This window comes from Drosophila hydei, unplaced genomic scaffold (assembly GCF_003285905.1).
Source record: "Drosophila hydei strain 15085-1641.00,03,60 unplaced genomic scaffold, DhydRS2 tig00008121-arrow-pilon, whole genome shotgun sequence".
NCBI lineage: Eukaryota > Metazoa > Arthropoda > Insecta > Diptera > Drosophilidae > Drosophila > Drosophila hydei.
In genome coordinates this window covers 2,094,394-2,121,017 of record NW_022045832.1, presented here as the reverse complement: position 1 = coordinate 2,121,017, position 26,624 = coordinate 2,094,394, and the positions used below count along the sequence as shown (strand labels likewise).

At 40.3% G+C, this 26,624-nt stretch overlaps 1 protein-coding gene across 3 annotated transcripts in view; it reads left to right on the top strand.

Moving 5' to 3' along the window:
• The window catches only part of LOC111599610 (proteoglycan Cow), a 46,330-nt gene extending 25,982 nt beyond the window's left edge, over positions 1-20,348 (top strand). For 2 of the 3 annotated variants that reach the window (XM_023315297.2, XM_030224972.1), the window contains exons 2-11: positions 10,374-10,440; positions 10,506-10,608; positions 10,716-11,066; positions 15,431-15,579; positions 16,282-16,481; positions 16,543-16,662; positions 16,750-16,852; positions 16,918-17,313; positions 18,358-18,495; positions 19,885-20,348. In XM_023315297.2, coding sequence (XP_023171065.2) covers positions 10,374-10,440; positions 10,506-10,608; positions 10,716-11,066; positions 15,431-15,579; positions 16,282-16,481; positions 16,543-16,662; positions 16,750-16,852; positions 16,918-17,313; positions 18,358-18,495; positions 19,885-19,991 — 1,734 coding nt within the window. In that variant the 3' untranslated portion in view covers positions 19,992-20,348. The remainder of the gene's footprint in view (positions 1-10,373; positions 10,441-10,505; positions 10,609-10,715; positions 11,067-15,430; positions 15,580-16,281; positions 16,482-16,542; positions 16,663-16,749; positions 16,853-16,917; positions 17,314-18,357; positions 18,496-19,884) is intronic. The other variant, XM_023315298.2, reaches the window with a different exon arrangement.
• The last annotated feature ends 6,276 nt before the right edge of the window (positions 20,349-26,624 follow it).

The window sequence follows — 26,624 nt, the reverse complement described above, 5'->3', positions numbered from 1 at the left end:
AGCATCCAACTGTGGTGCGAATAGAGCTGTTGCTGGTCCTTGTGAAAATATGGGCAAACTCTGTGATGTTGGGAATAATGGAACTTCCGAAACAGGTGCAGTTGACGGTGGTGCAAATAGTGTAACCTCCTGATTTTGATTTGAAGAGCTCTTTAGCTCTTCCCTCTGAGTCGGTGACTTAAAAAGGTTGTTGCTTGTATCTGGTGTAAGTCCTTGTGTTGCGTTAGTCGGACTGGAAAAGAGAGGAACCTCCTGAAGTGTATCGGATAGTGCTGGTGCAAAAAGCGATGTAGTTGCTTCGTGAGTCTGAAAGAGGCCCGTCGATGCCTGTGGTGTAAACAGCGATGTTGCTGGCCCAGTTGGGGGTGGTGCAGCCGCAACAGAGGAACTTCCTGGCTTGGCGCTGGTGCAGCTGACGGAGCTGGCGCTGTAAATAGGGCAACTTCTGTAGGCTGTGCTCCAAAAGGATTAAAAATAGCAGCAGGTGCTGCGAAGGGTGCAAAGGGCGTGGCTGTTAAAGCTGTTTGCTGGCCAAAGCCTGTTGCGGGCACTGCAGTTTCCTGAGCTGTCAGTGGACTCTTGTAGAGTCTGGTACCCTTCTGCAGGCGGTACGAGGAGTGTGCAGGTCCTGCCGCTGGTGGTGGTGCTGCTACTGCCGCTGGTGGGGGAGTTGCTGCAGCCACTGATGGCGGTGCAAACGTTGGAGTACTCTCGATTAAACCAGGTGCTTGAGCAGCTGTCAGTGGCTGAGGGACAGTGGCTACTTGGGTGACTGTCGGAATCTGAGCGTATGTCGCTGGCGGAGCAGTTGCCCCAGGCTGAGTAAATGTCGGTGGTACCGCGGCTGGCGTTGGCTGAACACCGGTTGATTGCCCAGAAACAGCTGGTGCTGGCGTAAAGAAGTTACCAACAGACGGAGCTGCAGCAACTACGGAAGGATTGATGTAACCACCTACAGTGGGTGGTGCTACAGTGGGCGAAAAATAATCAGCAGCAGCAGGCGGAGCTGCAGGCGTAAAAAAGTTTGCAGGCGGCTGCGGTACGGCAGCGCCGGATGTGCTTATGTCAAAGTAGCCACCAGAATCAGCTGGATTGTAGCTGGCTGGTGGGGGTGGCGCAGGTTCGTTGGTTCTGCCTGTGGCCGATTGCACTAGACCCGAAATATTCTGTAACACGCCAGTGGGCACTAGACTAGTGAGTGAGAAGAGACCACCGCTCTTGCGTTCCTCTTGAACGGCTGGTGGTGCAGGCTGCTCGAATGCTGCTGCTGCCGCCGCTGCCGATGGCTGTGTGGGATATGGCGGTGCTTGGAAGGGATCAACAGCTGGCACTGGCTGCTGTTGCTGCTCGGAGAGACCTGTGCGTATAGCTTCTTTCTGGCACTAATGCGATAAGTGTTCTGTCCGGCCCCACGTTGGGCGCCAATTATATGATTTCCAGTCCTGTGGTGACTGAAAGTTAGGTTGAGAGGCGACTGTGCCTCTTATTGCTGGCCTCGGGCTCAGACAATGAAATAAGCCATTTAACGAGCAAATGACGGAGTGAATATTTATTTAAGCGGTTTACTGGAAGAACGCTTTTTAACCCTGCTTTTAATTGTTCTTTTTTGAATAATCGAAACAGTTAATTTTATTGGTTTTTCTTATTATATTCACTATTTTTAGTTTTACTTATATGACACCAATTTTTAGCATGTCCTATCAGTACGAGTTAAAACACGAGACTGATCTATATTTTTACAAATCATAGCCTCACCGGCGTAAGTAGAGTTGCTCTTGCCAGGGCTGTTCCTTAACTTGTCTAGCACCCGATAATAAGTGTTGAATAATACCTTATATTAAGTGTTATAAGCTAACTAAGTGTTATAAGTTAACTTATATATATATATATTAATAAAATTTTGATGTCTTGCTATACACAACAGAGATTTTGCACGAAATAGATTGAACTCATAGACTAAAAGTACTTGCAGCTATGTCATGGGTTAGCTGAGACGTAATAAATATTCAATAAATGTATTACAGTCTCTAATTACGCCCACTTATGTGGCCTGCTGCGCTCTTAATTAATTCAAATGGTAATCAATTATTGTGTACATTGGAATGCCATTTGAGCCGAGTGAAAAGCATTGTAATTGCTTTTCATTTGTCACATTACCTTCAAAGTTTTTTCATTTTGAAAACAAACAATTGTTAATTATTAACGAAGCCGAATCGAATTAATTTGCAATGCGGATTGATTAAAGCGCATCCTTGGTAGCCAACAGAATTTAATTAAATGTGTCCATACATTTATCCACACATAAAGCCAATTGTATTCGGTTCGAGTTGCTGTCTGCTTTATGTTAAATGCGTAATAATCAGCGACAAATAACTAAATGCAATTAAGCTACTCAAATGCATTGGATTTGCCAATTTATCAGTGCATTATGCGTGGCCATAATCACATCTATTGAAATCATTTACATACGCATAAAATTTGATTATCTATTTGAATATGTAAATGAAATATTGAGCCGAGAAGTGAGAGGGAAGAGGAGATAAATCAAATAGTATAAAAACAAGTCAGCTGTCATTACAAGGTTTCTAATTTCATTCTGATATACAAACACAAGCAGAGAAATACATAACTTAAAATCGATACTTATCGAGCTTGGACTTGTCTGTAGATGCTAGTCTAAATGAAATACACATTTAGATTTAAACGCACTTTATAGGACTCCCTCTGGCATAGCATTGCAGCTCAAATATAGCAACAAGCTGAGCGTTAATCCTCAGGTGGCATAAGCAGCGACTGCTGGCTGGGGGCATTTATAAATGCGAAACCAAAGCAACGCCATGCAAAAGACTAGACGTCGTGGCTAACGAAGCATTCGCATTGAGTCAATACAACAACGCAACAAATGCGACCTGTGGCAGGGCTGCCATCAAGGCAAATAAAGGACTAAAGTTATGATAAATGCAGATGGAGTATAGCTGGCAGCGTTATTGCCTGTCATTTCTCATCAGGCAATGACAACGGCGACAAGGGGCGTGCGGCAGCCCACAACTGGCAGCCAACACGACTGACAAGCGACAGCCAACAGCCGACTTCCGGTTGTTGCCGCCATTTTTGCTTGGTAGTCATGGCTGCCAGGCTTTGAATGGCTTCTAATAAAAAAAAACAAGCATGATTTTTGCTACGCTTTTATTTTCCATTACCGCACCCCGACTCCCAGTCCCGCCTCGTCCCAAAAGAGCGATGAGCTGCAATTTGCAAAGTTTTTGCTTGCTCTCGCACACACCCTTAAATACGTATACGTGTGCATGTATAAATGACTCTGTGTTTGTGTGGGTGGGAGAGAGTTCAAAAACTAGGAAAACTTCATATTTTCTGCTGCTTCATTTGAGTTTTGTGTTTGGCGCGACAAATTTTTTTGTTTGTTTGCTTCCTTCAATGGTTTCCCTCCGCTGCTTTGGCTTAGCTCTCCGATTTACTTTTACCACCGAGCAACTAGTTTTCAATGTGCTGCTAAGACGTGCGCCACTCAACGCCAGCTACTATGCAGTCCACATAGTAAAAAGTCAACTGGGGCCATTTACAGCTCTTCGGCTTGCCAAGGCAACCGCCATGCCCTTTAATGGATTCCCGGTATCGTCCTACTAATTGCTGATTGCTGCTAAGTGCCACGATTTGAGCTGCAGGATTCGGTCGAAGAGACTTTGGGTCAGCTCTGCAATTAACTAATTGATTGAACTATTCAATCGCCATAGATGCACGCCATTGCCAATAGGTTCGTGTGTGCGTTGCCATGGGCGTGGCAAGTTTGCAATTATTTAGGGGCGAGACCGCTTAGCAAGCCATTGACGGGGCGTACCACATTGCCTTTGTCCTTTATCCTTTGTCCATTGTCCATTGCATGCTATGGCGCAACTAAAAGCTTTTAATGCAACGCATTCAAACTTATTATGTTTGGGTGTGTCGGCAGGTGATGCCGTCCATCTGTCTTTTGTGCATCGAATATCTCTGAATATGGCTAATAAGCTTCTGTTAAATTTCGACCTGTGCGTGGGCGAGACTCGAACAATGCTTGCATTACTGCTGGGCAGAGAGCCGTTGGAAATTACCTACTTGACATACGGTTTACTTTAATATGTAGCAACAAAATCTTTTTTATTTTTTATTTAATATTTTAATTATTAATATTTTTATAGTATATATAGTTGTAATATCAACTATAATCATAGATTAATATGCAGCTATGTCTTACTGATATTTATAATATAAATTGTTCAATTATATTAGTTTTTCACACCATTGCCCTTTTTAATGCGACTGAAATTGAGAATCAATTATATTAAACAATTAGGAAAACATAAATTTACAAATAAGTGTGCTTTAGTCGGCTGCGCTACTATGGGACATTAATTATTAAGTAACTTTTATTTCAGACATTCAGATGAGGCATCTGCTACGCAGTAAATAAGAAATATTCGTATTTTATGGTATTAAAGTTAGGCCTAAAAAATACCAAATCAAATTATAGGATTTGATCGATAATAAGGAAATGGATGAGTTATCGAAAACAATTTTATTTATGTTATGATATGGAATTTAAATTTAAAAATTGTCAACGTTTTGTGGCTTACGAAGCAAACATAGAACTTAGAAACTATTTTAAATAATTTGTAAATGAAACACTTTGTGAGAAAGAGACAGATTGTTGGAGATAGAGCTAGAGACCGATAGCAGATTTGAGTTTGATGTAATCTGTTTGTTTCACATTGCATCCTCTGGCATTTCGCATGCGTTCCCAACTCTCGTGCAGCGTGTGCATAGTTCAGCTGCCATAAACTAGACCTAATCTGTGCCAGCCACAGAGGCAACAATTCCCCAATGCATGGGCATGGCATAAAACAACACAATCAGATGGCAGCAAGCGCCAGCCACAGCCACAGCGTTGACCGTATCGGCGTTTCTCATGTTTCTGCATGTTGTGCCAGGCCATGGCCATGTTTATAAATATAAATTTTGTGCTGGAAATGAATGTAGTAATCGTATTTTGTGAACACATTTGCTGTGGCCGTTTATTTTTTAGCGCCGCTTTTGGTTTACCTTTGTTACCATGTTGCAATTTGTTGCAATTTGCTGTCTCTCTGTTGCGGTGGCTGGCTCAAAATGTTTTATGACTGCAGTGCGATTGCTCTGGCACCTGCTCTGACGCTGCACGTCTGTATGCTCGATGTGTACTGTCGGAAAATGCATTTACGATACATAAACATAACGTGCCAGTGGCACGCCCCCATATAAGGTATATGCGCTGCCTTTGCTCTGTGCAGCTGGCCTATTTGCCATGCTGCCACTTGCCACGTGGCATGTTTATTTCTGCCGCAGGACATGTCATGTTTTTATGGCTACAAAAGTAAATATTTAAGCTGCACTTTCTGTAATTTTTCATTGTTTCTCTCGCTCACTCTCTGTGCTCTTTTGCCAGTAAAATTATGTATAACCTCGTGTATGCCTGTCCCATTTGACTTGTGAACATTGCACTAATTGAATTAACAATTAAATCCTGATTATTACACAACTTATTCATGCAACGGCGTTATAAGTGTCACAACACATTCATTGGCACAGCCCTGATTTGGGCCCATTGTTCACACTGAAATGGCTCTGAGCTGCTGCTTAACAAAGAGGCGCTGAAAAGTATGCTTCAGTGAGAGGCTTTAACTTTTGACGTGGTTTTAGTTTGTTATCAAACTAGCCAAGCCCTTTGGCATCCTGTTTGACATCCGGCGACATTTGGCATTATGACTCCAACGCCAGACGGCGCCTGAAGAGTGCAATTTCCTGGACGCCAGATTCAAATGGCAATTCAAATTCCTTCTCTTGGCACTCGGCTTTGGCTGTGTGAAAAGTTTAGCACTTTCAGCACAGCATCCAAAGTCAAATGCTACTTATATTGATGGATTTGCACGTTGGGCCAGCGTCATGCTGAGCGGGATCCTGGCAGGAAATGTGGTAGCCAGGACATCCCGCTTAGAGAAGTCTGGCTTGAATGCAATTGAAATTGATTTACCATTTGTGTGCACGAAATTGCGCAATTTATGTGGCCCACCCAGGCCATTAGAAAGGCCGCAAAACAGCCGCTAGGCCACACATAGATGATAATCACACTGCATCAGGATCCCGTTTTATGTGCACACATACACACACGCCAGCTGAATTGAGTTCCAGCCATGCCTGCCTAATGTATTTTTAAAGCTCAGTGCATACTTTATGGACCACAGCTCCAATTCAGTTCAGTCAGCCAGTCAGTCAGTCAGTCAATGATTCGGCTGGCATTGACAATCCTCCTCCTGCGAATAGATACAGTTTGCTCTAATTGCCACAACTCATGCGATTCTCGCTTGCCACAGCCACAATATGTTCAAAATTTGTGCACATACACTGGACTCGCAATATTTGTGGGTTTTAATACGCTGTGCATCATTCAAAGCGCCGCATAGCTTATTGATGCCGCAAACAAAGCGAAAATATTGCATCTCCGGACCGCGTCATTGGTATTCATGCAACGGTTGCTGCATAATTTACAACAATTTCAGCGCCAAAGCGTGTTTATATATAAGCTGTATTATGGAGGCTTTCTAAATGGAATAGAACAGTATAGAGGAGCACGTGGCGGGGCAGCTCGTAGCCATTTCATAAGTTCATGGCAGGGTCGAATCAAAACTAGTTGTAAAATTTAATCTGAAATCGATAAAGTCAGCGAAGCTCAATGCCACTGGAAGCTGCGGGCAAATGAAAGCTGCAAATTAGTGAATCCTTTGGCATCATTTCAACTGCTTCCTTAACTTGGATTGCCTGTAGCAGTTGCAGCTTGATTTCAGTTCAATAACAAACTAAATGAGCTCAAAGATAAGACTAGTTGCATGAGTTCATTTCAATGCCAGATTCATCAATTCTATATAATAAATAAATAGATATAATTTGCAGCTCAAATATCTGTTTCTTCTTTTCGTTGCTAGCTAAAACATTTGTGCTTATATAATTAAATATGTTAAATGTTATCTTAGTGCATTTTCATTTGATATTACATGATCATATCAAGCATTTTGCTCTTATGTCCAACGCAATATTTCCATGGATACGGACAATTAATTATGAATTCTGATGGTCAGAAGTGCATCTAATACTGGACACTGAAATGCACAAAGCACAACTCTCATATAAGCTGCACACACACGTATTCACCCACACACACACACACACAAACAGTACAAATTCGGTCAGGCAAAATTAATTAAACACGACTGTGTAACGTTTCCATATTGTGTTCTTTGTAAGCGTTTGTAAGAGGATTAGATTCCGTTCCATGTGCATATTTATATCTTTGCCAATTAGTTTACTGCTTGATATAATTTCGCATAGCTGTAAGAGAGCTCAAGTCAGCAGGACTTAATAACAGATACTATTAGATGACCTTTGTCTATTGTCCGCAATATCCATGTGACTTCAATTGGAGACTTTGAAAATGCAATGCTCTTTTAGTCCCAATCTAATAATAATATAATAATTTAATAATACTCTTTATGTTATTAGCTCTTGACAGGAACTTTTTCTCCATTTTCCATGCTCTATTTAAGTTTACGGACATGAGACTATATAGTTAACTATGATATATAGTTAGAGTGAACCAGCTTAGTATACTGATCCAGAATGTAAACTAAATATACCAGAAATTTGGTGTCTAAAAACAGTTTTCAATAAAATGTAGAGTCCCATGAGACAAGCTAAGAAAATCAGCAACAAATGCGTATAACTAAATAAAAATTACATTTGCATAATGCAACCAAAACTGACAGCCAAAATGGCGTTGCAGTCTCAGTGCAGCCGCAGTGCATTCCCTGGAAGGAGCCGCCCCGCTAGGGCCGCCCGGTATTGTTGTTTGTTATCCTTGGCTGCTGAATAAGGAAAACAATAAAGAATTTGTGGAGCAGCGTCGAGCGCAAGAAAATAAGTAAAAAGAATAAGAAATAAACCCGCTACGAAAACAAAGTCGTAAATTCAATTTAAAGCTTGACAGATTGCCACAGTGTGGCTGCTGGTGGGCGCATAGTTGTTGGCGTGGGTGTGGGCGTGGCCATGCTGCAGTTGCAACAAAATGACGAGTATAAAAATGTTGTTTTTCTGGTCATTTTTTCCCTTTTTCTTACTTTTAACAAAACGTGCAGAGCATTTGGCAGCATTTGTTGAGAGCAGCTGCAGGAGAGGCAGAATTAAGGTCAAGTTGCAGAGAGTCAGAGGCAGCGAGGCGCCAGCCGAGCGCAGTAATTAAATGGACTTTAATAAGCCCCACCACTTAAACAGTCAAAAATCTGGCAAAGAGGTTAAACTGTAGCCTCTGGATGCTGGTGGCAAAGCGAGTAACTAAAGTGCATTCGACTGCGGCACCATTTCCTGCTGTGGCATCGCAGTTTGCGCTCTGGATTTGCTTGCATAACGCGAGAGCACAGTTTGGGCCCTAAGCAAGAGCTGGGCACAGCAGCAACAGTAGCAGCAGCAGCAGTAATGGCTGAACGCCTGCAGCAGCTGTGACCCAGTTAAAGAGCCAACTCGCCGAATGATGGCGGGACTTACGGCCTATTTAAGTAGCTTCTGGAGTTGATTACGCTTTCGCATCATATTTCAGCCACAATAAGGCCAATCGCTTGCTGGCCGCCGCAAACGAAGCGCAATTAAAGCCAACAAATGGAGCGCCACAAAAGCGCATTGCAGATTGCTGACCGAGCCAATCAACGGGCACGCCCGCAGAGCTAACCGGCCACCCGGCCCCGCTCACGCAACGCACAATGCTTGCCAGAGCCGCGGGTGAGGAGAGCTTAAAATATCGCATGGCCACGGCGAACAGACGAAAGCGCCATTCTCAAAGGGGTGTGGCGCGGCAAACCGCGGCCAGGAAACGCGCACAAATTGCATTTTAACGCATGCAAATTGCCAGAGTGCACGTCCCGGACGACTTTATTGCATTACAGCAGCCAGCGCAGATGGACGGGGATGTGTGGCAATTGTATGAAGCGGAATTGCCACTTTGCACTTGCCGATGCCAAATGCGCGTCGTGTGGATGCTCCCTGACTACTGAATTGGCCGCGGGTATTGAGCACGAATGGGGTCAACGCCTGACCTGTTTGACTCTGTGTAGCAGCTACCTAGTTAACTTGCCAATTTAGCAACTGTCCGCTTAAAGCTGCTGTTACTGCTGCTACGCCTTTTTTGTTCTGCCTGCTGTCGCATGGTATATTTTCCATGGCAGCCTTTCGGGCGCCGCGTTGCAAAACTGTCAAGTGACTGGGACGCTGCCGGCGGGGAATCAAAACAGCGACAAGCGGCGTTTTGGTTGTTTTATGTGCTTAAAGCGGCTGCCAGTTCAGGGATGCTGTTACAGCTGCCCTTTGCTCGACTACATTTTAGAGTCAAGCTGAATATTACTCATACGCACCATTGAACTTAATAACATTTTGCTACCATTTGACAGGCAGCTATGGAGTAGCTTGCTTTCTAGTCTACTAGTACACACAATTAAATTGAATTACATTTACATAGATCTGCTTGCATTTTGAGTACACAAATTGTATCGGGTGCAAGTGCCAAACAAAGTGCAATCGTCCGTTTATAACTTTACGATTTCAGTTTCAAATTTGCATATGAAACAATACTATACAATATATTATATATCACAAATTCAAGTAAAGATAATAAAGCAATAAATGTGTACATATACAAATCATTTGATGCTAAACCGAGCTGGCACTTTGTATAATATTTGCCCTACTGATAAAAGTGATTCCTAGCTACAAGGAAAAATGACAAATCAACGAGCGAAAGAGAAATTAAAGCTCATATAAATTAAATACTTTAAAGAGAACTAAATTGCAATAACAAACTCTAACAGCTTAGATAGAAAACTGCTTTAACTCGTTACCTTTACATCTGTCTACGTATTTTGCTTTCGTACTCAAAAATCAATTTAAACTCAATTTCGTTATTAAATTTTTTATTTTAAATTTTCTAAGATCTTTGAAACAATGAAGCCGTCAAAAGCATTTTGCCAGTGAGCAGCAACGCAAAACGCCTGGCAGCTACGATAGCAGCTGCTGTTTCTCTCATTTGTATATTACGTATACGACACGTGTTGGCTATATATATATGCTAGCAAACGAGAATATATCTTGGCTGTGTGCGTGTGTGTTTGTGTGTTGTGATATGCGTCTGGCAACTGACATGGATGGGAGCTTTGCATTTTTGCATTTAAATAACGAAATTAAGAGATAAAATATTTCCTTCACATTGCGTATTAATCAAACATTCCACTTCTGTTTACTCTCGCCCTTAGATAAACAAAAACTCGCAGAACAACAAGAATCTTGGAGATCGCAAGCGCTGGATACACGATCCATCAAGTGAGTAGCCTGCCTCGCCGACAAACCTTTTTTTTGTAATGCAAATTAAATATGCCTGTTCGCAGGTGACCTTTGCCGCCCGCTCAACTGTAAGAAGCGCGAAATTTGCCTGTTGGAGGACGAGTTCAGTGCTGTATGCGTGTCGAAAAAGGAGCTGCACAAGAATCGGTAAGCAGCCGCAGGCGTGTTTTCTAATTTGTGTTGTTCGCAAAACTTAATAAACTAATTAAATTAAAACTTGATTATTTGGCTGCTTAACCCGGTGCCTGCTTTAGCGATGAGATAATCACGAAGGCCAAATATTTGGAGGAGGAAGCCAAGCGGCGTGTCAATCAGCAGGATAACGATAGCCAGGATGTTGAGGACATCAACAACGATGACGAGGACAACAGTAGCGATGGCGACAACATCGCCAACAACAACGGCAATAAGAACAACAACACCCCAGCCAACACCCAGGGCAATGAGGATAACAACGACGATGAAGATAAAAGCCTGAGCCTAGGCGACGATGATGAATCCAAAGAGGACGACGTCTTCTATGAGAACAACATTGCCACCAGCGATAAGCAGCAGCAGCTGCCGAAACCAGCGCCCGCCCAGCAGGACGACGACGAGGAGTTGGAGTGAGTAGTCGAGTACTTAACTTGGTCGAAGCCCTTTCCTTTGGGCTTGGACTTTCGATATCAGTGGAATTCTCACAATTCATTTAACAAATTCTCATTCATTTTGCGGGTGTTGGCCGAAAGCAAAAAAAGGGTTACCATTTTACGAGGCCGAACGACTAGCCTAGATCTGAAGCTGGCTGCTGAGCTCCACAAATTTGTGATTTGCATGACCGGCACGCTAATAACAAATTGTTTTATCGTGTATACAAATTCCACAATAAAGTACAATTCTTGGCACGCATTTTATTTAGCCTTTTCCGTACTTATTTGCTGCGTCATCGCTGCTGCTATTTGTTTATGTTTGCTGCTGTAGTGTTCTCACTCGAATCGCCTGTAACGACAGCTTAACGGCCTTTTACCCTTTGTAGCAGTCGCCGTAGTCGTTTCCTTTGACTTGTACAACATTATCGCTCTGACCCTAACCCAAATTGTGAATTCGCACGCGAACAAACGCAGAGAATTTCCAGAGGCAGTGAAGTGGGTCTCAGGTGTGACAGCGAGGAATGAAGTCAAAGTCAACGCTGGGCCAAGGTTCAATTGGTAGCGATTGTTGGCCATAACTATGGCTACGAGTTGGCCCATTTCCGACGTGTTGACGTGCCCAACTGTAGCGGAAAGTTGTACACTATTTCTAAACATCAATATCCGTTAGAATTTCTGGTAGCTTGTCCTCGTGTAGAAGCATGTTTGCTGCTCTTCACTGTTCATTCAATTGAAATGCGTTCTGTTCGAGCTCTAACACTGAGTCCCACTGAAAATAATCGATGGCAGTTGTCACTATTACGAAAACATATTTACTAAGCAGCCGCACTTCGAAACGCTTTTAAAGAACCCGTGTTTAGATTATCAGCAAGGCTCGTAGCCTGGGCAATGGCAAAATTGTTTTTGTTATTCGTTTTAGGCCTGCTTGCTAGCGAAGACCATGATGGCCCTAAGTTTGCGTTTGTTTATTCTTGGCTTCGGCTTGTTTATCCGTTTGCTTTATGCTTTAAATTTAATTTCAAGCTGGGTCCTTGGGGAGCAGCGCGACCAGCAGGTGGCTGTTTAGCAAAGCATAGCGGAAAGTTTTCTTTATCTGCTGATAGCAGTTTGCTGAGTGGAAAATTAATTTTCATGAATACATGGCTTCGTTTCGGGCTTTGTTAAACATCAAATCTTTTTCGTTTTTGTTTTTTAAATTAGTTAAAGTGTCCTTAAGCATCTTTTGAAGCCTCTGCCAAATTAAAAGCAGTACAAATTCATTTTGTTAAAGATATAATTTGCTCAGATTTGTATACACTAGACATAGCGAGCAGATCATTAACGAAGTTATTATAAAAATATATATTATATAAATAATTATTATATTGCTATGTACTTCGAAGGCGTCATATAAGCCAGTTTTTTGGCTTGTTTACGACTTGGATATATATATATATTTTTTCTGGACTATATTCGTCAGTTCAGTTGCTAGCTTCAAATGCGATTCAAACTTACTTATACATAAGGTAAAGAACTTTCAACGTCCAACACTATCGAGCTAGAGTTAACATAAGCTTATACCTCAAATTTCAAGTCGTTAGCTTTAACAAAACCCCAACTTGGCTGGAACGAATGAGCATAAACACATAAAGAAAGCTTATGAGGCAAAGTCAACATGCTTATAAAAATATTTATTATATTAATTACTAACAATTTCGATGTTCATTAGCCTAATTCACAATTGGTAAAGCATATATCACTTTTTCACTTTTTAGATCTTATCACAACAGAAAAACTATTATATTTTGCCCCACAAATAAACGTAGTTTTTAACTTCAATATTAATTAATTTCTTCTAAGGAATAATTATTTTGTGCATTGAGATTTTTGTGGATGATTTGCCTTGCGCCATTTTGCTTCTATTGTGCCTGTTAATGGCCGCGTAATCAATCTATCTATCGGCAAATCGAGAGTCATGCCACGCCTTCCGATATTAAAAAACGGCTTTTGACATATTTTTCGCATTTTCTTTTCAATTTGCTTTCACAAGAATTTCCCTTTTGTGCACAGACGGGTATCTATGTCAATGGCATAGACTTTGTATGCCACTTGAAAAAAGCTACAGAGAGAGAGAGAGGAAGAATGAGAATGGTGGGCTGTTAGGGGTGGTCCGTGATGAGTGCTTGTGTCGCTGTGCCCAGGAAACATTGAGCTAACAAAATCAATAGTTCGCGCGCTCAGTTTATCTGCTATTCCGTGCTCGCCTCAGACGCCTCATTTTTTCATTCGGGCACGGCTCAAACAAAAGATTTGCCTTGTCTATGGCCCACTTGCTGCGGTTGATGGGGTCTCAGATTTGCGGCGCACTTGCAATAGACTATAAAGCAGTGTATCGCACACGCACACGCACTCTTACACATTCCAACTCTCATAACTCATCTGGTCGTGCATTGTTTCTTGTAACAATATGGCCCGCTCTGCGGTTCTTAGCTGGCAAAAGCATAAGCGGCGGGCTGAGTGGTGTTCACATAGTTGTCCTATTACCTCAACATAACGCAACCTCAGCCGGGCTATGTGGCTGCTCATGGCAGCTATTTGAGACCACTGAGCTGCCTTTGGTCTATGCTTATGAAGCTGTCAGCATCAGTGGCTCAAAGGTAGCTCCAACTGCTGGTGCGGCCACAGCTCCTCTCGTTCCACCTGACAGTCTGAGCGTTCGTGTGGTGCAAAATTGAAAGCAAATATTTGAGTAAAAATTCACAAATTTTCACAGCAGGAAGCAGGCAGCAGGCGGCAGGCGGCATGTGTACTTCTCTCTGTTGTACAAATTGTACAAAGTAACCGCAGCAGCTATTGACCCAAGCTTGTTCAAAAATATGTCGTAAGCCCATGACGCAAAAGTTGCTTTTTGCTCAGGTGAAATTTTATATTCCAGATACATCTTTGATTGTGATAAGCAAAAGCTAGAAAAACCCTTTTTAATTAAATTTCTCCCTCACTCTCTCTGCTACATCTGACACATGCACGCAAAGAATATGCTTTTTGGCCAATGATTTGTTTGCTTCGGCTTTTGATGCTTTTCGTAGCATCAAAAGCGATGTGAATATTGGCAGCAATAATTTGGCAACTCAAATGCTTTTGCATCTTCCTTCTATTAGCTATTTACTTTTACTTTTCAACAAATTCTTTGTCCATTTATTTCTATTGGAATCAAATTTCTGCTTCTGATAGAAGAGTTTGAGCTGGAATTTAATAACTATAATACTGCCAATTGCTTAAGCATTTCAATACATGTCATGCATAGCCATGAGACTGAAATATTATCAAATTGCTTAATTGAAATCTTTATTACTAATTGCAAAGCAAATCAAATGGAGTGTGTCGTGGCGTCTCATAGTAGCAATATCAATTTGACTGCATTCGCAAGCAATCAGCCCTTGGATTCAATTTACTAAGTAAGCCACTCAATTTGTGGATCCAGGAAAAAACTTAAAAATATATGAACACACACTCAATCCAATGCTGATTCAGAGTCGACCCGTGAAACCCATTGAGCACCAGCCTTGATAAAAGTTTGGTTCTTTTTTAAATATATTACGTATACGACAGCAGAGACGGATGCAGCAATAAATTGAATTTAATAATTATATTTTTTGTCGCGTTTTGTGTATGCATAAAGGCTTAATTAAGCGTGTTTGCCTGTTGTAAATTATTAAATGTTTAATATGACAGAAAAGAAGTGTCCAACAAGGTGTGAATATTACAAATGAATCTTATTTATTATAATTAACACTGAGTTGCATTCATTTAAATTCAATAATCTAATAACATTGGCGTCCAAAGCCATGTTGTCATTTTTACATAATTTCGAAAGTGAAATAAAAATTAAAATCGCTTTAAAACATCCTATTTTAAAGAAGCGAAATATAAATTTTAAGACCAATTATCTGACTTTTCGTTCAATTCACAAACTTTTGTAATTGAAGCGCATAACGTGCTATGTAGAAATCCGCGTCTCCTGACAGCTCAAATATTTGCACAAATTATGAGTGAAAATATAAAGGAAAAAGCTTCCAGCTGATGGCTGGAAACGGGTTTCAGCCCAGGCAGCTATAAGTGCTTTTGATCTCTGACAGCAATGCCTGCCGGTTTGCCTGTTTGCCTGGGAGAGCGTGCTCTGCATATTAAATAAATATTTAAATAAAATGTGTAGCGATAGCAACAGGCCCACCTGCCAGACATAATTTGCATAAAAAATTAATTTTCCATGTCATCTAGTCGTTGTTTGTTGCTTTTATCTCACTCCGCTGAGTTTGCTGTGCTGATTTTTTCCGTCTTTTCTCTAACTCTATTCCCGCCAGCAATTGCAAGCCGTGTCCCGTGGCCAAGCCAATGTTCCTGTGCGGCGCCGACAACAGGACTTACTCATCACTATGCAGATTGGATTATCACAATTGCATACATTCGACAACCATACGGATCGGCTGCAAAGGATTCTGTCCCTGCAAGGGTAAGTAAACCACAAACAGAGACACTTCTATTACTTGTACAGCCAGCTGGAAAGCCAGCATCGCAGCCCAACCGCATAATGAGTTCGGGCCTGGCAAGTGTCCAACAAGTCCGGGCTGCGGCCACCCCAGCCAAATAGATGACATGCCAGTATCGAGCCTGCATGGCCTGGACCTCAGAGCGGATGCAGTAAAAATTGCAATCACAATGGCAATTGCAATTGGAATTGCCATAGAGGCAGGCTGATTTGAAGACCTAGCCACTGAACGCTCTGAGCTCTTGCAGCTGGCAATAGAAACTTCAGGCGGCTTTAAATTGGCCTATGCCGAGTATATCAATTGTTGAATTTTTAATAATCCGTTCAGCAAGCAGCGCTATTATTCTAAAGCAGTCAGTGAGCAGGCAAGAGGGGCTGAACAGAGCACTTAGCGATTCAGCCAGCTGCAACAACAGCAGCGGCCGCAGCAGCATAAACAACAACAACAATATCAAGCACATTAATTTTAAATTTACACAGATGAAAGCGCATTGCAACTCTTGTCGTTTTTTTTGTTTTGTTTTCTTCGGGGCTCGGCAATAACAACAACATGCATCAAATAGAAATGACGCCTCAGTGGCCAACGGCAGGATATGAAAAGTTTGCCTTGCCAAGCGATTTTATGGCGGCCATTTTGCCATTTCAACAATTTCCCTCGTTTTGCAGAGAACACCGATGGCAAGAGACTGCAGCGGCTTGGCGAACGTGGTGGCTACAATAAATACAGCAAAAAGATCAGCCTAGACCAGCAGCAGCAGCAGCAGCAGCAACAGCAGGCCTATAAGGATAGTAGCAACAACAACATCATGATGAGCAGCGGGAATGTTATGGGCAGCAACAATAACGACTTCAATACCATCATGAATGTAAGTACAGTCCAAGCTGGCAGACACACAAATAGAATTGAATATGCACTCGAACCTACAGGATAAGGAGGACAACAATCGTCACTTTAATCATATCAATGCACAATACACGTTCACGCCCGAAGAGATCAAGTACGACAACAAGCACTACAAGTACCTCAAGTACACGGCTTACAAGAAGGTAAGAGCCAACCATGAGCACAATAACGAATACCTTAGATAGGTCTGGCCACAGGAAGTGTAATTTGTGCGCTTTGAACTCTTTCAGGATGCCAAATACCAGGAGGATAAGCACAAGATGCGCACCTACAATGAGAACGAGGTGATTGAAAAGCAGCCGCAGAAGTTCAACAAAAACATTAGTCCAAATGGTAAGCACAGCTGGGAGCACACCACAAGGTAGGATCTTAAATGAAATATGGTTTGTCTCTGTTAGGCTATCCGTTGAAGTCGGCCGAGTGCAAGCCACAGCAGTTGACCGCCATTGGCAATCGTCTGCTGGACTGGTTCTCCGTGATCATGGCCGACAGCAAGAAGCGTCGCCAGCATAGCCAGAAGTCGAAGGCGCATTTCCCACCTGCCTGCAAGACCGAGGCCAAGTGGATGTTCGGGCATCTGGATCTGAACAACGATGGATTGCTGTCGCTGCAGGAGTTGTACGATCTGGAGCACGATCAGAACGAACGCTGCATCAAGCCCTTCATTGACACCTGCGATCTGGACCAGGATAGCTCGATTAACACACGCGAATGGTGCCGCTGCTTCGAAAAGACCGATCGTCCCTGTGCCGCGGTGCGACGAAGAATCGCCGGCGACTTTGCAGGTGAGATAGGTACAGGTGGACATTTCTATAGCTAACATAACACTAATATCTTTCTCTCTATATATTCTTTATTGAGTTGTGTGTGTTGTGTTCCACTGACTTCAGTTTCCACATATCCTTGCAGAGCCAAAGACCAAAGACAGAAATCTGAGTGAAATTTGCGTATTTGTCCGATAGTAGAAATAACTTCAATGTGCCTTATCTGGTCCATGAGTTTCGTCTCTCTGCAGGGGTATTGAGGCTTCGGCATTTCGAGGATGAGTTTTCTTTGATGGTTTTCGTTATGAAATAGCTGTAAAACGCAAACACTACAACAACAATGTTAAACACAAATCTCGAAAAGCGGGTAGCTAGAAGAGTTATCTGGTTTCACCCTTTCCGTTTCTCCCCGTCCCACTCGAAACTTTCTTTCACTGTCTATCTGTTTATGACTCTCTTTTGGCTCGCTGTCTGCGCTTTGTTATGTTTGTGCCGCTTTACGTACACTTTTTACACTACGTTTAACCTATTTTAAGCTATAATTAAGCGCCTGAATGTAATACATACAAACACCCCACACACACACACACACACAACCCAATACCACACGCACACACATAAGTAGCCACAGCAACAGTTAAAAAGGACACCTTTTTGTTGTATTTGTTCTCCATGCGCTCTCGCTTTGCCGCTCTCGTTTATCTTTTACCTTTTAGCCAAACGCAACTTTTAAGCCAGCAAATTAAACACTTCTAACAACACAGAACTTTTGCCTTCTGCCTAGTGCCAGCGTTGTTGCTGGCCCATTATAAACTTTAACTGTATAATTTCCCTTCATTTTATTTTCTGTTTTCCCGTTCTTTTATTTGTGTTCCCACACGACCCAAAAAGTGCGAAACACAAAACCGAGCAAAACAAAACAAAACAAAACAAATTATTACAATAAAATACAAAGAATTCCGCTTGTGCCGCTTTCTCATTTGCGCCTGACAATTATAAAGACTTACTAAAATTGCGCATTTTTATTGTTCTTCTACTCGTTATTGCTGTTGTTGCGCGGCGCAACCTAATTAGGCGCCTACGCACCTGACTGCGACATACAAGGATTCTACAAGCCCACTCAATGCCACAACTCGGTCGGCGTCTGTTGGTGTGTGGACAAGCACGGCGTCGAATTCGCTAACACCCGTACACGTGGCAAGCCGAACTGCGGTGAGTATGCATCAACAAATACGTGACACGCCACATTGTGGCACTGCAAATATATGTATGTGCATCTATGCATACGTATCTACGCCTTAAAGATGGCCATGCTTAAATTTGCAAAAGTTAACAGTTGCATCTGTGTGGCATTTAAACATGCTTCACATAGCATAGTTCGGTTAAGTTGTCATAGTGACAGCAGTAACTGTTACTTTCAAACAGCAGTTCAGTTTTGTAGTCACAGTGACAGCTGTTACTTTATCAGTGACTGAGAGTTGTGAAAACATCGAAGCTAGCCCCAGTTGCGCAGACTTCTGCATCATAATCATAATCCTACATAATATCCATAGTGCCGCGATTTATATGCATTCATACTCCAGTAGTTAAGACTGCCGTGAATGTTATTCTTAAAAATTATTTACCAATATCATACTGCGTAATATCATACTGCAAGTAGTCCGAGTAGCAGCTGTTAAAGTGATAGTTGTCACTTTAAAATATCTGTGCCGCCTATGAAGTCCTATGTATAAACAGTTGTAACTGTTAGTGACACTTGCTCCATTAAAATGTATGCCTTTATCCATAATACTAACTGCGACTTTGGGATGTCAGTCACTATGGGTTAAGGAAGCGAAGACATCTGAAATCCCCTGTCAGTATTAGTTACAGCTGTAACTGTTTTCTTCAAATATCAGTGATAACTTTTAATATATATTATTCACAGTGATAGCTGTAACTGTTACTTTTAAATATCAGTTACTTGTGCTACTAATTCTACAGATATCTTATCAAATATTGTTTATACATTATTAATAGAATCACAACATTTTCCTTAGTCACAGTAACAGTCGCTGATTGGCCATCCCTGGTCAACTCTACAGATACAAGGACACATATGACATATTAGAAAACCCGCATCAGCAATGCGGCAGCTGTAAACAGTGACACGAAATGTTTTGCTCGATTTAGATATTTATATTTTGTGATAGGCTAAGTCCGCTCATTAATACCTTAAGCTTTGAGTTCAAATTTGAAATATGTTGGCCCAATCTATATACAACAGCACTGCTTTTAGTATCACGCATACGCCATGCTTGCCACATGAGTTAAGCAACCGTTGGAAGTTTATTTCTGCATTTGCAATTGGCATGCGAAACAAATTCCATTCGGTTGTGAGAGAGTGCCTCGAGGCACATTCAAGCCAAGCCAGATTAGTGCTAAATCTGCTGAGGGCCATTGTAATATTCATTTAAGATTTATGTTTATGTTTATTACTGCAGGCAGGCAGGCAAACAGCCAGCCTCACGTTCGATGAACAAACTAATTTGGAGCCACGGCCATGCCGGGCATTCAGTTCGGAACAGAACAGAAATTTAATTTAACGTTCCATTTGCACAGAGTCCGTGGTAAATAACGCCGCCTCGCTAACATCCGATGACGAGGACGAGGGCGCCGACGACGAGGACAGCGCGGAGGGCAGCGCCGATCAAATGCTGGTCTTCTAAGCGCCACGGCCACGCAACGCATTGGCTTATTTGTAGTATTGATGTCCATGGGCAACAACTGCCCCGAGTCGTCGAATCCAATCAGCGAGCATTACTGCGTAAGCTTTAAAAAAAAAAAAACAAAATTAAAATTATTATAATGACTACAAACAAGAGAAAACAAAAAAATATTGAACGCAGCAGCGTAAATCGAAAAAAAAAAACAATACATAAATGTGCAGTAGCCAAGTAAGAGTTTTCAAATAGAACTACAAATACTTATAGCAGCGTATACTTAGCAGCAAAATCAACACTCGCAAAACAAATGTTTGAATTACAAAAACAAAAAAGGAGAAAAAGTAAACACACACACACACACAAGCGAAGGAAAGTATATAAACAAATGAACTCCAGTGTCATCGTTTGATTTGCTCACTGGTCGGGGAAATTGTGGCATAGTTCTGGGCGCATTGCACGCAAAATTGGCATTATAGAAATGCTATAATTAGCTTATACATATAAGGTTACCCCACACACAGCTAGCAAATGGCACAGCGAACTCTACTCACACACCCACACACCCACACACACGCATACACACACTGTCTCAGTTAGGCAAAGTTTTGCGGTAATTGAATACCTTAGCTTCTGTTATTGCACGCGAATCCGTCTTTTAGCTTTTAAAGAGATTAATGTATACATTGAACATTTTATTGCCCTCTCTTCGTTATCTTCTGTCCTATCACAAAACGAAAAATAACACAATACGAAATGAAAACCAAAAAACACACGCTAAAAATTCCGCCCAAAAAAACATACATTTATGTGATAGGTTTTAAAAAAAATTAAAAAAAAAAACACGAAAAACAAATATATATGTGAAAAAAATCTGGAAAATTACTAAAACAATTCAGTGCACATAGCAAAGAAAAACAAAACAAAAGTATATACAAATAAACATAAAAGTATTAAAAAAAATCTGTTGCTTTTTTGACATGCCAGCTGCATCGATAGATGTTGCACACGATATCATTTGACGACTCCCCGAACATGCCCCACGTAGCACCAACACTTACATGCATACATACACATGTACCAAGCTTCATTTAGAAAGAGAGAGACCTGCTGCAGGTAGATGAGAGAAAGAAAGAGGGAATAGAGCAAATGCTAGCCTGGACACGACTCTGGCATCTTTAGAGATTCCTAGATATATATTGTAGGGAATGCTTTGAACGCCTTGTCTGACTTCCATTTAGTAATTGTCAGATGAGAACAAACAAATACACACAGACACACACACAGACAGAGATTGAACAACATTTTGCATTTGGGCAATGGAATGCCAATAGAGAAGCAGAAATGAACAAGAATTTCAAATCACATTTAACTTGCAACCAGGCACACCGCAATGAGATCAACAAATTTCCACATAAATCATATTAAATAATATACGATAAAAACATAAGAGAAAAATGCTTATGCAAGTATATATATATATATATATATATATATATATATATATATATATATATATATATATATATATATATATATATGAATAATTGAATAATATGTTTAAATTGTATGTAGGTATATAAGTGGCAGCAACATACTCAATTAAGTGGCAGCAAACCAAAAGTCAACTTGAATTCAATCAATTCCCACAGGCATTAATTAATTAATGTAGTGCATTAATTTGAGATTTCATTAATTTCCATTTGAATGTTTGCCTTTTTTAATAATAAATACCTTTTTTTTGACAATATAAAAGAAACTGCTTGCGGAATAATAACAAATAACAAAAAGTAAAGCTAGAGCAAAGCGTTATGAAAATAAACCAACTCAAATTGGATTAAAAAACTTTTTATTATAGCAAAAATTGATTACACGAAAATGAATAAAAACAAAACCCAAAAATATTTATAAACATATATATATATATATATATATATATATATATATACATATATATTATATAAATTTGAGAACAAGTGTAGAAATTGTGTTTTTGGCTGCATTTAAAATTAAAATTGACGCCTGGGGCACACTCTATAACTGACTATATACTATGATCACGATTGTATTTATGTATGTATTTATGTACGTGTGTATTAAGCGAATTGCATTAATTCTAGTGAGCCAAAAGTTAATTATATTCCAAACAATAAAAGCGAGCAACTGCAACATTTAATCAACTTAATTCAATAAACTTAACTTCACTTTAAACCTTATTTAATGCATTTTCAGGCTTTTAATGTTACTATTTAAAATATATATAAATATTTGTGCAATAGTACGAAATGATTTAAAGCATATTCTCGATTCAAATTAAAACAAATACGTATTGATGCATTTCAATAAATTTCTTAAACACATTTGTTCGTTATTTTTATTTTTAATAATAACTTTGCAAGCGTTAAATAATAAGCGAAATTCAAATCAATCAAGAAATATGTCAGTTTTATTTATATATATATACAAAATGATGAAACCAATAAATATAATTTAATGCAATTTCAATATATGCCCAAAAGTTGTCTATTTACTTTGGTAACCGAGGGGAAAAGAGTTCTCAGCTTAATTTGTTAACTTGTTACGCATTTCAAACTGATTAAGTGCGACAGCTAAGACGATTTCTTGAATAGTTTCTTAATTCACACAGTTTCATTTTGAGAACTTCGATTTGCTGCTGGCGCTGCAACAATAAACAAACAGCGGCAACTTCTGACATTTCAGCCGACTTCAAGAATAATAAATTTTCAGCTCTAATTCTAATGCGCGCAGAAGCCAACAAAAGCAAACACCAGCAAATGCGCTGAAATGGGGTATGCAAGACTAGTTCATACTCATTGCGCAGCAACATATAGGCTATATCAAGCAATTTTTAGTTGAAACTCAGCTTTTTCCTGGCTAATCTACTCGATTACAAAGCATTTCACCCATTACAGGGTACAAAAGCAACGAGCAGCAAGCATAAAGACAGCTGCAACAGGCGCACAAAACAATTATTGCAGAGATTTAAATAAATTGTAGTTAGCGTGGGGCCAAAGCGAAGCTCGAGGTGCTGCTTTAAAGTCGCCTCGCTTCACACGCTCGTTGCTGCTGGGGCGGTTCGGTTCGGTTGAAGTGGGCGTGGCTGCTGCTGTTGTTGGTATTGGTATTGTCAAGGGTGCAGCCGACAGCAACTTCGGCGTGCTGTACAAGCCGGAAGTTGCCAACAACAACAAACTTTGGGTGAGTATAAAACAAATGTCAAACACACTCTAACACACACACACACACACACGAATACATGCACAGACACATTCAGTGAGCTCGGACATGTGCAACTTTTAGTTAGTCACTTAGTCACTCGAACTGACTGTTTTCTGATTATTTTTGTGTGGTGTTAAATAGCAAAGACTTTTGGCAAATTGCCTTTGCTGCTGTTATTAGAGACAGTGTACATATATATACACACACAGTCTGTGTATGTGTGTGCAAATCTATTTGCATAATTCAGTGATTCAAACAATGTGACAAGTTGCTTGCAACGCCTGGGTGAGACTGTTGCTGTGGCTGTTGCTATTGTTTTTTGCTAATGCTGTTGCTGTGGTGTGCGTATGTGCTGCTGCTGTTGCCATCGTTGAAGCATTCAAGCGCAACTTTGGACGGTGCTTTATGGCCTGGTTGCCGACTTGACTGACTGTTGGCCTGTCTGACATGTCACATAGCCATGTGCCAGGCCTGTCTGTGTGAGTGCGAGAGTGTGGGTGTCATGGGTGTCATTGTTGCCTGCTGTCTGACCCCACTTAAGAGCAACGCCAGCCCACTTTGGCTGACTTTTTTGGCATTTTTAATTAGGCAAAGTTTCGTCAAGTGTGCGACATAGGTTAATTTTTCATGTATGTATTTACTGCGTATACGCCCATCTTAATGCTTACATATTTATGTTCATCCCAACTCATTGACTGGCTGATTAATGCACAGCTCAAACTCTGCCTAAGCTCAAGCTTAACTTTTTCCACATTTTGCCTGACGAAGGAATTTCAAATCTTATTTGAAACGCAATTTCGAAAATTGCACAAAGACTTGCAAAATTAATTTATGTACGAGCAGGCAATGTTTGTCAACCACGCTAATACCCGCTTAATTGTACACTGTTATTACCACAAATTAACTAAAATATGTATCTTAATTATTGAAACGTTTTTATATTGATTTACATTCGGGTTATGTCAACAAGGTTGGATTTAATTTTGATTCACACCTTAACGAGACGCAGAAAAAACAGCCGATAGGCAAATAGAATTTATCTGATTTGTAGACATGGAATCAATCTAAATTTAGCCCTTCAGCCCCCTCTCTCTCACCCACCATCGCTGCATTTTTGCACTCTCTTTCTATGTTTTGTGTATCTTTCTTTCTGTTGGCTTTATACTCAGATGTTTGCCTATGTTTTTACCAATAAATGAGGGAAGCAAAAGTCAATTAGTTAAGCAATCTTTGAAGAGTTAATTTATTAATTTTGAATACCGCAGAAATGCTTTTCGAATATTATTTATTGACTATAAGTTCTTAAAGTTCTACGGCACTACATGCATAAGTCTGCATGCAACACAGCTGATGATCCTGAGCGAGTATGAGGCAGTCGTTTCTATCCAATTAACTTGTTTTTTATACTTATAGACTTTCACACAACTGCAAATGTGGCGTACAGTTGTGGGCAACATTTATTTTTTATGCGTCATTCATACGTCACGTCTGTTGTTTGCAGCTGACATACAACACACACTCAAAGTCGCACACTCACACAGACACGCACAGGCACACACACACGCTACTAATTTTATAGTTCAAGGTGAAATGCGAAACTTTGTGGAGCGGGCACGGCTACAAATAAACTTGCAACTGGTCGCGGCCTTTTGTTTTTAAAGGCAACAGTGCAACACCACATAAATTTTAAAGTCACATTTTGCAGTGGCACATTGATGTTGTTGCCGTTGCATGTTTGTTAGTAAATGTGCTCGCTTGGCCCTTCGAACATGGCGTCATTTGGACCTGTGATTATGGAAAGTTATGACGACCTATATTTCCATATACATACACACAAATATATGTATGTATATATTTGTTGTTCCGTTGTTTGCATGCAATAATAATTTATAGAGCCTTTGCATGCAGAGTGCACGGGTTATGAATAATTACGTATACGCAGGGCGACAATCAAGCCGAGCGAAAGCATATGGCAAAGTGCTCAAGAGTCAAGGTAAGCATTTATAATTGCTAACAAAGTAAAAAAGGGGATATTTTAATCAGTTTATTATATAGTTAATGTCCTTTGTAGCTGCCGGGATACTAAATTCATAAACAGTTGCACATGTGCAAGAAAAACCAAGTAAGAATGCTCCAGTCGAGACTGCTCGACTTGAAGATACCCTGAACTCTGCGAGTAGATGATATTCTAAACAGTCTACACTTTTATACATACATTTCAAACAACACAGCTATAAAAGAATTGATAATCTCATATGAGGAAATATTGCACATTCACACGAACTGATAGACGGAAAGATGGTTATAGCTAGTTGAACTTAGCTCATATATATATATACACTTTATGCCACACCCCCTTCTGCTTGTTACAAACATTTTCGCAAAACCAATATACCCTGAATTCCCATTTTCAATGGGTATAAAAAGTATGCAATAAAATGCATTTTTCTGCTAATTAAGCTAATCAGCTTGCTTCTTCCCATACAGTCAACTGCGTTCAAAGCTTTATATAACTTGGCCAATTAAATGTTAGTTGGCTCGTAGAAGTTGACTTCAAATGTGTAATATTTTGACGTGTGTAATTCATTCATAAGAGCAACAAATATTTGTAGATTTATGAAAATTTTGAATTAGTTGGATTAAGTGCAATGTAAAGTTATTTATGTTTGCTTTCATGAAAAGCTCAAAAAATAAGTAAATTATTTTAATTCAGCAACATTTTATAGCAAAAATATGAAAAGCATTAAACACACGTCCTCAGCATCGAACAACTCAGTCTCTAAAATGCCATTACGATTGCGCTATAAATAAGTTAAGTTTTATTAGCCTTCTATTATGAATTTTATATAAGTATTCACATACATTTATATAAACATTATTACATAAACAAACATTTATATAAATACATATACAATCAGTATGAATTGTGGAACACGTTTTCATTCATTGGCTTCATATTAGCTGCTCCTTTTAACTTGGTTTTCCAGCCAATAAGTGACGAAACCTGACACTATCTTCTGATAAACTTAATCTATAATGTTAATATAATGAGAACATAACAAAGCAAAGAACTGTGAGTTGGCTAATTCGCATCACCGAGACGACCAAGCTCGCTAAAGATATGATATGGTGAAGCACAACATCGTCCCAGTTCACCTGAACTCTATCTAGGATATTATTCATGCACTCTCATCAGTATTCACTCGACATATTAAACAAGTCGCAAGTAAGTAATGAAATACTTTTTGCTGTTGTAAGGAATCAGCTTACTTTCTGCATTCAATTTCTTGACTCTGTCAGACTTTAACGATTATAGCTACATATATATATATATATAAATATATATATATATATAAATATATATATATACGATATGCATGCTAAATTGAGCAATTGCAT